This window comes from Eublepharis macularius, chromosome 2, assembly GCF_028583425.1.
Source record: "Eublepharis macularius isolate TG4126 chromosome 2, MPM_Emac_v1.0, whole genome shotgun sequence".
NCBI lineage: Eukaryota > Metazoa > Chordata > Lepidosauria > Squamata > Eublepharidae > Eublepharis > Eublepharis macularius.
The window spans coordinates 235,063,298-235,079,327 of NC_072791.1; the positions used below are offsets into that span (position 1 = coordinate 235,063,298).

At 52.4% G+C, this 16,030-nt stretch overlaps 1 protein-coding gene across 1 annotated transcript in view; it reads right to left on the bottom strand.

Annotated features, from left to right (window-relative positions):
* Positions 1–16,030, bottom strand: part of LOC129324156 (aldehyde oxidase 3-like) — a 151,105-nt gene that overhangs the window by 42,911 nt on the left and 92,164 nt on the right. The window contains exon 24 of the mRNA XM_054971196.1: positions 14,910–14,996. Within this exon, the coding sequence (XP_054827171.1) occupies positions 14,910–14,996 (87 nt within the window). The remainder of the gene's footprint in view (positions 1–14,909; positions 14,997–16,030) is intronic.

Genomic DNA, 16,030 nt, shown 5'->3' on the forward strand with positions numbered 1-16,030 from the left:
AGCCATTCAGTAGCCCATTAGACCCTTTGTTTTAATCTGTGAGAACCTCCAAGTACAGCACCAGCCCCAGGGTACGTTTTGGGGTATTTAAGCTGGTCTCTCAGACCACTCGTGCCTCGGCCATTCCCTATCCAGACCTCCTTGCTGTCCGTCTGTGGTCCCAGTGCTGGCATTGGGCCACCCTCGCTGTCGTGTCTCTGCTTCGCTCCAGGATTGTGAGTATTTCCCTTACCATCGTTGGGAACCAGCTAATGCGAACGTCTCTGTATTTCATACCCTGTATTTCTTAGGTCTTGTATGTTCTCTGTATGATTGTGCAAGCTAGGCTTACGCTACACTCAATACACGTGTTTGGACCTGACTCGTTGTCTGCCTCTTTTTCACTAGAGTGTCTGGGATCGGGACCTCCGTAAACATAGGTTATGATCCTCGCTTAATATTAATAGTTACAGACTGCTACAGCTAATTCCCCATTATAATAAAAGAGCAGTTCTGGTAACAGTTTACTGGTGGAGAATGCGGGCATAACCCAGTTCGTGTGAATACACGTGAGTCGACACGCGTGTCTTCAGCGAACTGACTTAGAGGAAAATTTTCCAGACCTCAGTGTAAAGAGTGCAATTTAGCTCAGGGAATTAAAAGTGTGAGTGTGTGTGGCTCTAGCGAGCATTTCTATCTTGTGGGTTGGCTTTTCCCCATTTCCTCCTTCAGCCAGCTTTGGACTACTTGCCTTTTGTGGTGCACCGCGAGGCCCTCCAGCCGTTATAACCGGTGTACTGTGGGTGAGGACCTCTGAACTGGTGAAGTTCCTGGCCACCTTCCGGGCCGCCTAAACGCGTCTATGTGGGTGGGATCCTAGAAGTAGGCTCTATAGATATATATATCCTGAAGCAGCACATATAAAATTCTTTTCCGCCCTCCCCCGTCTCTCCTAAGTCCGTCCAAACCCCCGTTCCTGCCAGCACTTAGGCTTCAATCCCCGCTCCGGAGGAAACGTGAAGGGATCGATAGTCCGTTCAGTCAGTTTAGCTTTGGGAATCTGAAGCCAGGTTCCTGAAGCCCCGCGGCAGCCGGCCGCACCGTGCTTGAGAGTTTTAAGTTAGACTCTTGGGCGCCTTTCCGCTTGCGAGTTTTAAGTCAGACTCGTGAGCGCACCTCGCTTGGGAGTCAGTGGGACTCTTGGGCACACTTTTGCTTGGGAGTTGTTAGAACTCTTGAGCGCACCTCGCTTGGGAGTACAGTAAGCTTTACTCCTGAGCAATTTTGCTTGGGGACTTGCAGAGGCAGTCCTTGAGCGCTTTCAGTCTTTTGGTCTTGGCTTGGAGACAGTTTAACCGTTTGTCTCTGAGCGTGAGGCCTGGGGACTTTTTGGAGTTTAGTTCTTGAGTAGAGAGCTTGAGAGCATTTGCAGCTTCTGAGCAGAGGCTTGGGAGCATTTCTGGTTGCCTGAGCAGAGGCTTAGGAGACCCCTTAGTTGCACTTTCCGGGCAGAGGCTTGGGAACACTTTTTGGTTTTCTGAGCGCATAGGCTTGGGAGACCCCTGAGCTTTGGTTTTCCGAGTAGAGGCTTGGGAGACCCCTGAGCTTTGGCTTCTGAGCAGAGGCTTGGAAGCACTGAGCGTTTTTGGTTCTTGGGCTTAGAAAGCTTGAGAGCACCCTCTGAGCCAGTAAACTTTTCCTGGTCCCGTGGCTTGTAGGCAAGCTTGAAACGGGAATAGGAATTCTTCCTTCTCCCCCGGTGGAGAAGAACCGAGTGAAGGACCCTTAAAATACCCCGTAAACCCTAAAAGTAGAATCTTAAAACCCCCTGGTAAAAACCCTTGAGGACCTGAGGGAAGGATAAACCTCCCAAAAGGGACATAGAGAGGAAGAAGTTGTTAAAACCCTTGAGCAGCTTTAATCGCCCCACCCCTGGTGTCGCTGATCCACTCTTTAACCTCCCCCGAGATCAGCCTTAAACTAAAAGGAAAAATGTACCGGGCAAACCCCACCGTGCCCCGCCTGGAGAAGTGGCTAGTGAAGAAGGGAGATTGCCCTTGGGAAGCCGGTTCCTTCAAGGGACCCGACCCACTCCAGATAGTTAGAAGCGCCTTCCAGGACTTCTGTGACAAGGAGAAACCTAGGTCTAGCAAAAAGGACAGATATGGAGCCTGGGCACTTTTCACCGCCCTGCAGGACAGCGTGTCCCTAATTAGCAAGTTGCAAACAGCACAGGAGGAGTTAGAGGAGAGGTCAAAACGAGAGCAGGACGCCTTGCGTCTAGAAATCCAGAGTCTCAGGGCCAAACTAGTCGAACAGGAGAGAGACCATGAGGAGAAAGCAGTTGAGTGTCGCGCCGAACGCGTCAATTTCATATTAGAGAAGCAAGGACTAACTACTGCCCTCCAGGACGCTCAGCACAAGGCTGAAGCGGCCACCGCTCGTGCCGATATGGCTGAGCACGCATTAACGGAGGGACAAGAAGAGATTACTAAGCTCACCCATGCCGCCCGGTTCATGGCGGACCACAACCAATCTAAAACCGCAGCCGCGGACCATTCAGCTTGTAAGAGGGAGCTAGAGGCCCTAAAGCAACACTTGGGGATGCAACAGGCCGTAATTTCCGCCGTGCACCCCTCAGCCCTCTTGGCCCTCCCCGAAGGTAGTACCGACAACTGGTCACCCCCTTCGCCCCAGTCTGCGGAAGCCCCACAGCCCCTCCACCCAATAGCCACCAAGGAAATAGTATCCATGGACGAGGATGGCAGGAAAACAGACCGGGTCGTTAAGGAGACTCGCAATTGGAGGCCCGATGAGCTCCAAGCCATAGCAGATCGCATGGGACCCCTAAACCGAGACACGGCCATCCAGTGGTTCACCCATGTGACCACCTCCCAGCCCTCCGCTAGTGGTTCCGATGTGGCCCAACTGGCCCGCCAATGCGCCGCCCCTGAGATAGTCTCGGCCCTGAATGCCTATATCTCTAACCGAAGGCTAGCCACGCGCAGCCAGTATGGAGCAATTAAGGAAATTTGTGCATTCCTGTGGCCCACCAAGAGCTTGAAAGCCCTGTATATTGCGGAGTCCCAGAAACCTGGAGAGGACCCAGAGGCATATTTAGCTAGAAAGCAGCTTCTTGCAGAGCTAGCAGATGAAGTAGATTTGGATGCAAGCGATGTACCCGACTTTGACGAATTAGAATTCAGGAGAGCAGTCTTAGATGGACTCAATAGTACCACCCGCCTAGCACTAGCAGGAGTGGAGCCCGGGAGCATCTCATGGGGAGACCTGGAAGCCCGCATCAGAAGCATTGCTGGCCTGTTGCGAGAAACCGGCGCCATCCGCCATGTGAAGCCCCCGGCCTCTCGTAGGAAGGAGAGCGAGCCGATAAGTGCAGTCACCTATGCCAATCATGGCCCCCACTCTCAATACCGACCACAGGGACGCAGCCCGTATCCGGAGGCAAGGGGAGGAATCCTGAGGGGAAGGAGCAGTAGCTTTAACCGGGGAAGGGGACCAAGGGACTACCGCCCGGGAGTCTCCTTTGCGCCCGCCCCGAGTTACAGTTCCTCCTCCCAGCAAGGACCCCACGAGCCCCGACTACAGGATGCACCCATAGCCCCTTCTCACTCGCGAGCATCGCACCCGTACCACCATCAGGTCTACCCGCCTCCAGATCAGTCTAGTGCAGATCAGTCTAGTGCCTCCAGATCAGTCTGGGGCAGCACGCCCCAGTCCAGGGACTCCCTCAGTTGGGAACTTTGGATGCGCCTCAAAAACATTGGAGCGAACATGGAGCTCTTCGACGGAAAGCCCACGTCCGTTCTAATGAAGGCGATCATGGAGTGGGAAGACCAGCAACAGCCCCCAGTACCTCCGTCGGCGCCCCCTTTGCCGCCAGACCCTCCCTTCTCGAGTCCCCCGATAGCTGCGGTTCGGGAACGCCCGAGCCCCAACAACCCCTTTAGAGGAAGCGCCGCTTCCACCGATCAGGGTGCAGGATCAGAATAGGGTTGCCCCGAGTCCCAGTCTCCCTCCGTGGGCATAGTTGCCAAACTAAAGCCGGACACATGGGGGAGACCGACAGTGAAGGCAGGGATCGGGACTCCCGGGGAAAAGAAGAAGCCTGCCACCCTCCTCATAGATACCGGAGCTTCACTTAATATACTCCGGCCCACCTTAGTTGCAAAGGGCACCCAGACCCCCACAACCATGCAGCTCGCCGGTTTTGGAGGCGGCACGCAGGAATCCCCGGTCTGGCAGGATATCCCCCTCTCCGTTGGGAACCTGGCCACCCGGATTTCGGCGTGCGCAAACCGGGGAGAAGACGATGGACTTTTGGGCATGCCATTTTTCCGTGCCGAGGGACTGACCATTGACCTAGCGAACGGGCTCCTGTGGCGCATCCCGGGAGGCCCAGACTTTGTTAATGCGGTCCATCGATGCGCAGCCCTCAAGGCCCCCCTTCCTCTCGCCCCCATCACAGGAGACCCCTGGGTTCAGGACTTTCCCGAAGTGTGGGTGACAGACAAGGCCGAGTGTGGGATAGTGAAGGGCGCCTGCGTCCTGATTGAAGGAAAGGACCCCCCTCCCCAAAGACAGTACAAGTACCCAGCAGAAGCTGAGGCAGGGATAGCCAAGACCATAGAAGGACTCCTTGAGTGGGACGTCATACTCCCGATGCAGTCCATCTGCAACGCCCCATTGTGGCCAGTTCTGAAAGCAGATGGAGTGACCTGGAGAATGACGGTCGACTTCCGTGCCCTGAATGCCACCACCCCTCCAGTTGCCCCGGTTGTGGCCAAGTATAATGAGATCCTAACGGCCATTGCCGCTGGGTCCCGGTTCTACTCGGTCATAGACCTGGCCAATGCTTTCCACTCCATCCGGTTGCATGAGTCTTGCTGGTACAAGTTCGCGTTCACTTTCCGCGGCCAGCAATACGCATTCAAGCGGACACCCCAGGGATTCCACTCCAGCCCCAGCATTTGTCATGCCCATGTAGTTCAGATGTGGGAACGCCTCCAACCCTCCTCGAGGCCCCACGTACTGAGCTACGTGGATGACATTTTAGTCCACGCCCCCACGGAAGAATTAGCCCGCCAAATCACCAGGGAAGTCCTGGGACTCCTCCGCGAGACTGGGTTCAAGGCAAGCAGGGAAAAGGCCCAATTGGTTCAGACCAGCGTCAAGTACCTGGGTCTGACCCTGGGACCCGAGGGTCGCACCCCGGACGCCCAGCGAATGGAGGTCATTTCCAAGCTGCCTGCACCCACCGATGTCCCCTCCCTCAGAGCCCTTCTAGGAACTTTTAACTTTTCCCGAGACTTCATCGAGTCCTTTGCAGACAAAGCTCGCCCCCTTTATGCTCTCCTCAAGAAGAACACTCCCTGGGAGTGGGGACCGGAGCAACAGACAGCCTTAGCCGAGCTAAAGCGCAGCCTGGCCGCAGCCCCGGCCCTAGCCCATCCAGATGTAACTCAGCCATTCTTTATCCAGTTAGCTGTATCAGACAAGAGCATAGGAGCCACGCTCACCCAGCAGCAAGCAGGAACCGCTAGAGTAGTAGCCTATGCCTCTCGCAACCTAACCGCAGTAGAAACTAAGTTTAGCCCATGCGAGAAGACATGCCTTGCTCTGGTTTGGAGTCTGACCCATTGGGAATTTATCATAGGAGGTTCACGTACAATAGTTCAAACCACTCACACGCCCCTCAAATATATCCTGTCGGGAAAAATACAAGACGGACAAGTCTCAAACGCCCGCATAGCACAGTGGACCCTGGCCCTGGTCAACCGCGGAGTAGAATTTAAAAAGGAGACCACTGAGCCACCAGCCCCCTATGGCCTATTGGTAACCGGGACCGAGCACGAGTGCCCCCTGGACCCGCCACCGCAGGTTGTCTGGCCAGTCACTTGGGGAGTCCCGCTAGAGGAAGCCCGACAGAACGGCTTCACATGCTGGTTCTGTGACGGCTCCTCCTTTCACGTTGGAGGCTCCCCTCGGACCGGCTACGGCGCCGTGCGAGTGAGCGACGCCCATACCCTCAAAGGTCCAGCCCGCCCCCATTCCAGCCAAGCGGCTGAGGTGCAAGCGCTTCTGGCAGTGCTTGAGTTTGAGCCCCCAGAAAGCCCACTTGCCATTTACACAGACTCGGATTGGACGGCCAAAGCCGCCACGTCTGGCTCCCGGTGTGGCAGAATCAGGGGTGGAGAGCTAGTGATGGGAAACCCGTAGCCCACCTACAGCTATGGCAGCAAGTAGCAGCACTCCTCCAGTCTCGCTCAGGCCCAACGCAGGTGACCCATGTCAAGGGACACCAGAAGACGAACTCAGAGACCGCTTACTGGAATGACCAGGCAGACCTTGCAGCCAAGGCAGCCGCCACTGAAAATGCTCCCCTACCGGAATCTGCCACCGATTGTCCCCTCCGCCCTGTCACCACTCGGGCACAAGCCCGCAGCCAAGCTCAGGGAACCGCAGGAACACTAGACCTAGCACAACTGCAGCGATCTGACCCAGAAATAACTGACCTCCTAGCCGCAGGAAGGGATCAGACAGGGAGACTCATGATCAGAGAAGAGGAAGGCATAGTTTGGGCAGTAGATGCAGCCGGCGAACGCCATTGGGTAGTGCCATTGGAAGTTAGGGCTGACTTAATTCAGTTTGTCCACGAGCAGGGACACCGAGGCAAGGATCTGACTCTGGAAAGGGTAAAAGAGGTTGGTTGGTGGCCTGGCATGCGCACCGAAGTAGCGCAATGGGTAGACAACTGTCTGTCCTGCGCTATGGTCAATGCAGACCCCACCGGACCTAGAGCTCCCCTCCAGCATCAGAGAATTGATGGACCCTGGGCTCGCATACAGATTGACTTTATCGGCCCCCTTCCCCCCACTGCTCGCGGCAATCGCTACTGCCTCACTGTCATAGACCCCTTTAGCAAATGGGTCGAAGCGTTTCCGTGCAAGCGCAACAATGCAGCCACCACAGCCAAACTACTATTCAACAATGTCTTTTCAAGATGGGGCATTGTGCGAGTCATGGACTCCGATTTAGGCTCACACTTTATCGGAGAAGTTACGCAGGAGCTTTGTAAAGCACTAGGCATCCAGCAACGGTTCCACATAGCCGGCCATCCTCAAGCTTCAGGCGCCATAGAAAGAACCAACCGGACCCTCAAGGAGGCTCTCCGCAAGATGGTTCGCTCCTCCGGGAGAGACTGGGATGAAAAACTCCCCATAATCCTAATGGCCATTAGAGGCACTACCGCAGTTCACGGGCTCACACCCCATATGGTGATGACAGGGCGAAGAATGCAGCTCCCAGAAGCCTTCTGGCTAGATACGCAGCTCCCTTCCGATATGCAGCCTGTAGTGATTAATGATGCTTGGGTCCAAGACCTGCTCTCATCCATACACGCCGTCCACATGCAAGTAGCCCAGAAGCTGGGCACAGCTCAGAAGGATATGGACCGCAAATTAGGATGGGTCAGGAACCCCAGGCAGTGGGAGGAAGGACAGCTCGTCCTATACAGGAAGTTCTCGCAAAAGGCGCATTCGCTAGCAGCCAAATGGCAAGGCCCAGTCCCTATCACAAAAAGAGTCTCCCCAGCTGTCTATCAGGTAGCCATCCAGAGAAAGACAGGAGGAACGTGGCTAAAATACTTTCACGCCTCTCAATTAAAAGAATGGAAAGGGAAGCCGCTGCAAACCGCCCCTCCTGTGTACGACCCTGGGGGAACCGCCACCAGCCCAGCCCCCCTCTGCCCAGTGATTCGCCAAATATCCCTTCACCCTGGGCCAGAGATACCCTGGGTCCCCTTAGACCAGACCTTTGTAGCTTTAGTATAAAAGAAACAGTAGAATATGTAGATGTAAGTGTGAGTGTTAAGAGTTTTTCCAATTCTATTCTTTAACTTCATTAGGCGGGCCCCACAGTTGGGACCCTTGGGGAAGACACGGCAACCAAAGCCAAATAGGACCACCACCGAAAGTGATTCTCAATTGGATTGTAAGCCGCATGTTCGGAAAAAAATTGCACAGGCAAAACAGATTTGCTGTGTGTGGAAGTGTTTGGAGAGGCTTTAGCCCAGAGGTGACTGTATTCTTTCGAACATGGTGGAACCACCAAATAAGGTGATCCCTGTATTCGAAAATATATCACCCGCCGTGCTGGTGAAGATCCCGCATCTACGTAGATTCGGGGTCTCACCTGCCAGACCCACGCTTTCGCATGATGGTCGGCTTTGGCTTTGAGGGCCGTGCCTCCACTGTAAAAGGACCCCCAGATAGCCCAACATCCCTCTTTTACTAATGTTCATAGTCGTCATGGTGAGTTGCTATACGGCGCCACCATCTAGTACGCTTTAGTGCAAAAGTAAAAGTCCCGCCAGTATTTTGTAAATATGTGCCCTCTGGAATATGTTATTGAGGTGCGTTCGCCACGCACAAGGGGCAGCGTACCTCATTTACATAGCCAGGATCCCCCGCGCCAAGATGACCCCCGAATAACCCAGACCCAGTGGCGCCGGCAGATCTCGGCCGCCTCCGCCGCTTTTCGATAAACGCCGCCGAGCGCCCTCGGCTCCACTTCGGCCCTTTCCGCCAGCAGCCGCTCGCCCCACGTACTAATATCTTTTCCCTTGCCCGTACCGCACAAGGGAAAAGAAGGGGGGGAGACATGTTGAAGTTTTAACGAAGCCCTGCCAGGCCTTCCAAGTGAGGGCAACCCGAAAGTACCCCACACCCGTATGCCTCTTGCTCCGTGTATTTTTCTTTTGGCTCAGTGCATTTTTCTTTTGCTCAGTGTATTTTTCCTTTTTGCCCGGTGTATCGTTTTTCTCTTAACTAGAAGATGGGGCCTCCCGAGGGAGTCCCTCCAAAAATTGGTTGTCCTGCAAATATATGACGAAGGCCTATTTTTGAAAATTAAAGCGAGGGCCCCCGTCTGCAGCAACCCTTATAGTTAATGGAAGCCGCTCTTTAGTTTTTTTCCATTTTAAAACGGCAAGGCCAGGCCGAGCCGGACCGATAGCTCTCAGCCCGCAAAATAAAAATAGCCCGCCGCCAAGCAAGGGGCACCTGAAGGCCACATAGCCTAGGCACCCAGGGACCCCTGGGGCGAGTTTGCATAACCCCGCCTAACGCACAGCCGACCCTTGCCCGACGTAAAGACGTTTCCCCTCTGAAATATACATGCTATAGAAAGAAACCTTCGCACAGGAGTTCCCCAGAGCAACAAGCTGGAAGGCTCGCTTAGTGCTCCGGGACTTCTCGTTCGAACCCCGCTTAATAGACAGTGCTGGCAGAAAAACGCCCTCCCTTTTCTTTTTCCCTACTTCACCTCACTCATTTATTTTGCTGCAATAAACTCAGGGAGCCTGTACTTATATCCGCAGGTCTCCCCGGGATATTTTCACCACAAAAGGAAAAGGAAGGCCAGGAGATGAGGCACCTGGCTACCCTGTGTTTGCTCGTACTGGCAGGCACCCTAATAGAGGGACGCCCGTCCAAATTAATGCCCTACCCCCACTGGAGATGTATCAATACACTGGCAGGAAACGAAATGATGGTCTGCAAGGTTGTACAGCAGAGCAATATGACCACCCCCACGGATCGCACAAACTTCCGCAGTTGTGAAGAGCAGTGGATCCGACCCCCAGAGCTTGTTATTTTATGTGTAGGAGTAAAAACTCTGTCTCAAGAATTAGTATGCTACTCGCCTACTGATACAGTGTCACCACTTGCTCCGATCCCATGTATGTTTCTTCCCCGTATAAGGCCAGCCCCCACCGCAGTCCCGGTGGTAGACAAATATACCACCCCTGCCAACTTCGAAACCTCGCCATTTGTCACTGAGGCTCTCGGACCATACTGTGAAGTTATTTTAGTGTCGGCCGCAGTATGGAAGGCAGGAGACCCCTTCAGAATGACCATCCTACTAGGCACCACTACCACCGAATCTGCATCAGTCACTATCACGCCCCCTTCAGGCGCAGTTCTCTCCTTTGCTATAGAACGCTGGGAGAACCTGACCTGGATTGTAAAGGAGGAAGACCTAGCCAAACACGGCCCACCCGATTGGATACTGGTTCAACAGACGCCCGAATGCCAAACCAAGCCCCTAGTAGAGAAATTTCACCGGCTTGGGCTGCTCTTTGTAAATTTGACTCATGAACCAGGCAATTATTCCCTGCTGATCCGGACCCAGGAGACCCACACCATCCAAATTGACCCTTTGATTGCTAGCAATGAACAATTAAGCCAAGGCACGCATATAGTGGGCTCCCATGTTTTGAAAACTGACATTCGAGAGAGAGTTCTAGTCCGCCCGCAAATGTCTTTAAAAGAGATCCGCATAGACTTAGCTGAGCTAAATGTAACCCAGAGGCTGCCGCAGTGCGCTCCCTATCTGGAGGCCGGTAGCAAGGGTTGGAATGCATGGCTACAACTGTGAATCGATCCCTCCCCCTCTCTCTCGCGTGCCAGACGAAGCATTGCCGACTGGACTGCTCCTGCAGCCGGAGGCTTAGCAATCATGGATTCGGTCAATATTGAGACTCTCGCTAATAAGTTTGCCCATGTCACGACTAGCATCTCTGACTTAGGTAAACCGGTGGTGCAGTCCCTAAATTCCATTTCGAATGGGCAACACGAGATCAGCTCCATTTTAGTTAACTGGGAGAGTCAAATTGAAAGAGATTTTTCTCTGCTGCTCAAGGGAACACAGTCTTTGGAACGCAACATGTCAATAGCCATGGCATGTATGCAAGCCCAACAATTAAATCAGGCTGTGGCCATGGGGCTAATTCGGCAAGCCACGGACGGGCACTTGCCCCTAGAAATTAAAAGATTGATTATGCCCAAATTGTCACCCATAGAACTGGAGCTTGAATCCTGGTGGTCTCTTGTAAATTCCTCATTCTCACCGACCACCCAGGAGCTTAAACTATTTTTATTAACGGCCAGTGCGCACGAGTCATTCCATGTGTATCCAGTCGTGCCTCTGGGACTCCAAGTCAGCGACACCGAGGTCCTCTACGCCCGCCACCCCGACCATTGGGCCCGCTTCACCCCGACCGGATGGCAGCTCGTCAGCCTCCAAGGGTGCCAGCATCGAGACCAGACCGGCTTCATCTGCCAAGACCAAGCCTTTGCACCGCATCATCCCTGTGTAGCCCCGCAAGTCGACGCCCTCAACGAATGCCCTTTCGAGGTCGTCCAGGAGAACAGCTCCGCGGTGGTCTACCTTGGGAAAGGATGTGCCTGCGTGCGAACGGCCTGCGACTTTGTGATCCTGAACTCGTTCCAGCTCAAGCCCGTGATCCCGGGAGTCAACCGCTGCTTCTGCAACCTGTCTTCGGTGGCAGCCTGCGACTTCACCTACACGGTACCGGTCTGGACCCAAGAAGAGATCCTGGTGGCACCCTCCATCTATCGTTATGTGAAGCCTGTCGCCCTTGGCATCGGCCTGGAGCTAATCCACGAGCTCCTGGCCCACCCCCAGCTCCACCGCACCCTCCAGAGCATCCAGAGGGACGGGGACACCACTGCTTTGGTTGTGTCCCACAACGGCAAGGAGATTTTGGATCTTGTCCAGCGAATCAAGACCACCGGCGAGCATTCGTGGTGGGAGACCCTCTTTGGCTGGAGCCCCACTGCCACTGGAATTTACAATTTGGCTTTGCACCCGATCGTTGTGATTTTGGCCTTTCAAGTTTTGTTGTGTGCCTCACTACTTTATTTGGGCTGTTGGAGCCGCCGACAGCTCCAGCAACTCCGACTATCCTACCGTCTGGACCATTACAATCCAGACCTCCTCTTGCCCTAATGGTTATTCTTGGCGCCCTCCTTTAACCCTTGTTTGTTTTATTGCTTGTGCCGGTATGAACTATGATTATGTTTATTATGTGTATGAATCCTGAACCAGCCCCATGGACGCTCTGCTGCCGGACGCCGCTCCGAGGCCCTCTTGTGGACTAGGGGGGGACATATTTCTCGGCCTCCCAGCCCACGGCCTGCCTACGAACGACCGCCAGCAACGCCACCGCCATGAGGACTAGAACTGTGTGCCTGGAGCCCTTCTCGCCGCCTGCCGACCCTGCTCTGCGGATTGATGCAGACAGCAAGGGGGGGTGGAAGTGTGTTTTGGAGCACATGAACTAAGCTTGCTTGTTCTTGTAAATATGCAACCCAGTCCAGCAGCTGTACTGCGGACTGAGCCGTCTGTGATCTTTGTAGCCCTATTGTTTTATGAGTTTCTTCTCATTGCTTTTATGAATTTTAACTCCCATGAATTTAGCCCCGAACTAACCCCTCCCTCTATCTACTGCAAGTGCGCCCATGAACTTTATCCTGATGAATTTGGTTTTAACCTTCTGAATTGCCTTCTTAACCCAACTCCCTCCGCCGAGGCAGTTCTAGTCTATGAATTTGATTTTAATCCAGCCATATTGATTTGGTTTTTAATTGCAGAGTGTATTTTTCTGCCCCCATGAGCCCTTCCGCCGCCTACCCCTCATGAATTGTTTCCACGCACTTGCTTTTATCCTTGCTGCTTTCAACTTCATGAACTATTGCTTTTAATCACATATATGTATTTATGATTTTAACCACTTATGAATTAGCCTACCCTCAATGAACTATGCCTTGCTTGCACATTTCACTTTTATCCTGTATGAATTGCTTTTACTCCTACATTCATGAATTGAACCATGAATTGTCTTTGCTTTTAAATCTTATGCTTATGAATTAATCCATGTATATGAATTGCTCCTGGTTTTTAATGCTTTTAACCCATCATGAATTCCGTATGAATTACCCTCATCCATGAATTAATCAATGTACACAATTATGAATTATTGCTATTTATATGCATGAATTGATCATTGCTGCCTATTACTATGAATTACTACTGCTATGAATTATTACTATTTATTCTGACAATTGCACTTAGCACACCCCCTGGTGTGAACCCAGAGACCTGCAGCCCATTGGCTGATCTAAATTGCACTTATTCGGTTAGGTGGTTCTCCAAACTAAATTTTTGAGTGACGCCTCCTCCCCCTTCCCTTCCCACTCCTTCTTCGCTCGAAGCTCGACCACTGGACATTGCCGACCACCTCGCCTTTGAAGTCAAGTTCGGAGACCCGCGCGCCTGACGTCCCGGGGTCTCCGAGGGGGGGAATTGTTGCCAAGTAGGCCCCCTCCCCTGCTTTGAAGCCTGCTATGAACTGTGTTAAAGTTTCCTGCATTGCTGTTTTACTGCTACACCAAAGACTGCTTTGCACGTGTGTGTTCTGGTACACGTGTCAGTTTCCTGCCTGCGTGTCAATTACCCTGCTGCTGCAATAGACTGTGTAGTTTACTGACTCCATGTTTGGTTAACTGCACAAAAGGACTCTCTTTCTGGGCAGCTCTGCCCTGACCTGTATCTGGAATTCCCAGTGTGTGTTTGGACTCTGTTACAAATGTGCCCCGTGCCTACATTGCCATCTGCCACGGACCGTGCCTGTTCCCTGCTTTGGACTGTGTTTTAAAGTGTTGTTCCCGCTGCCTCCATGGAAGCCTGCCTCATATGGGCCCAAGCCGCTGCTAGCAGCCGGGCGCCTGCCGGGGAAACCTCCAGCGAGCCTGGCTAGGCGCTCCCTGGTCAGTTCCCGCCTGGAGCCTCCCGCGAGCCGGTCGCCGAGCTTGCCCTCGCTACCGGGCAGCCTGCTATCCAGCCCCGGCTATGCCCAGCCGGCATCCATGTTCTCAGGCACCCAGAAGACCCAGAGGAAGACTGCTTTGAGAAGCCATTTCGGCGAAGCGGGCACACCACGTCCGCAGCGAGAGCCCCTCGCCCCGCTCTGCATATCTTAGGAGCCGCCCCGGAGAAGGAACTAAGTGCCGACCATCCCAAGCACTTAGAGAATGCATCTCAAAGAAACCTCCGCATTCCAAAGCTGATGACATCAGGACAAGCCCTGTCCGCTGGAACATCCTTTCAGCCCACTTGGATTTCCCCCTCCCTCTTTTGTCCCCTCTTCCTGAGGTGTCACTTATCACAATCTGATTACCAAAGTGGCCCATCCAAGCCATTCAGTAGCCCATTAGACCCTTTGTTTTAATCTGTGAGAACCTCCAAGTACAGCACCAGCCCCAGGGTACGTTTTGGGGTATTTAAGCTGGTCTCTCAGACCACTCGTGCCTCGGCCATTCCCTATCCAGACCTCCTTGCTGTCCGTCTGTGGTCCCAGTGCTGGCATTGGGCCACCCTCGCTGTCGTGTCTCTGCTTCGCTCCAGGATTGTGAGTATTTCCCTTACCATCGTTGGGAACCAGCTAATGCGAACGTCTCTGTATTTCATACCCTGTATTTCTTAGGTCTTGTATGTTCTCTGTATGATTGTGCAAGCTAGGCTTACGCTACACTCAATACACGTGTTTGGACCTGACTCGTTGTCTGCCTCTTTTTCACTAGAGTGTCTGGGATCGGGACCTCCGTAAACATAGGTTATGATCCTCGCTTAATATTAATAGTTACAGACTGCTACAGCTAATTCCCCATTATAATAAAAGAGCAGTTCTGGTAACAAACCAGCCATATACTGTCACAGCACTGGTCTGTTTTCTGCTCAGTATATTCTGGTGGCTGGCAGTGCCCCCGCCCCCCCCCAAGATCTCAGGCAGAGGTCTTTCTCATCATCTGTGATGTTCTACCACTGAAGCATTTGTGAACAGCCTCCCCCCCCCCCCCCCGTGCCTTGTGGAATCTGCAAAGATGCGTCAAAAAGGCTGGGTGGGCTGAAGTTCTGCAGGTCTGTCTTGTGGCTATAAGGGACGCTAAATTAAAAGTCAAGAAATTCTTCCTCCCTCTCAAGACATAACCAAACCCACTTTATCCCATTTTTCCAGGTGTGGACATGCTACTATTTTGTGAGAAACTTACCATTTCAGAATAATCTTTTGTGCACCCACCATTTACATAATATTCAAGGTCAACAGCTTTGATTTCCCCGTCATTCATGAACCCCACCTAAAAACAAAACAGCACAATAGTGACAACCATTACATATTATTAATTTTCTAAAATTTGTAGCAAATCTTATGGTAAGCTGTAAAAACAGAGGACCTTGAACTTAATACATTTTAAAAAGGCTTTAGTACATTTTTTACTTTCTGTTGTTTGCATGACAGGTTTCATAAATTGAAAAGAAAACAGAGCTATGTTTTAATGAAGAATATTCGCCCGTGTCATTCTTTAAGCGTTTGGCACCAATATCTCACAAGGCCTGTAAGACCAGCCAGGTATTTCCCCCATCTTTTACTTGACCAAAAAGCAAACAAACCCCAATCTGAAAGGGGATAAAAAGAATAAAAAACAGTGCTAACTTTATGCTGCATCTAATTTTGATAAACACAACAGTTGACAACTGATAATGAATGATAGTGAGATATTTTACTGGCCTTTATTTTATTATAGATTAATTGAAATTATGCTAATGAACAGTACAGCTAATAGGCAGCAAATGCAATATTCACTCAAATGCAAGTCTTGTTTTCTCCCCAGGTATGCAACCAAAAAAAGATTGTTTTACATTCACATACAAGTTACAATCTTGTCCAGTAATATTTTTTTTTGTGTATAACATTTTTAAAAGGGTCTTCTTACATTTGGGGACAGGGTTGCCGACCTCCAGGTGTGGCCTGGAGATCCCCCAGAATTACAAAAGCTCCCCAGACTGGAGAGATCAGTTCCTCTGGAGGAAATGGCCGCTTTGACGGGCGGACTCGAGGGTATTATAGTTCACTGAGGCCCCTCCTTCTCCAAGGGGAAAGAGTCCTTGCAGATTCCCCACTGTGCAACTGGGCCATAGTTACCCCAGACGGAGGCTGCCAGGGGTGGGGAAGGAGGGAACAGGACAGGAGACAGGAGTAGGTGGGTTGGCTGAGGGGTGGGAAGGAGGGGAGGGATCAGGAAGAGGGGGAGGCAATGGGGGCTTTCAGGGAAGGGGGAAAGGGACTGACCAGGGGGTGGGGGGTGAGGAGGAAATAAGACACCCCCACAAG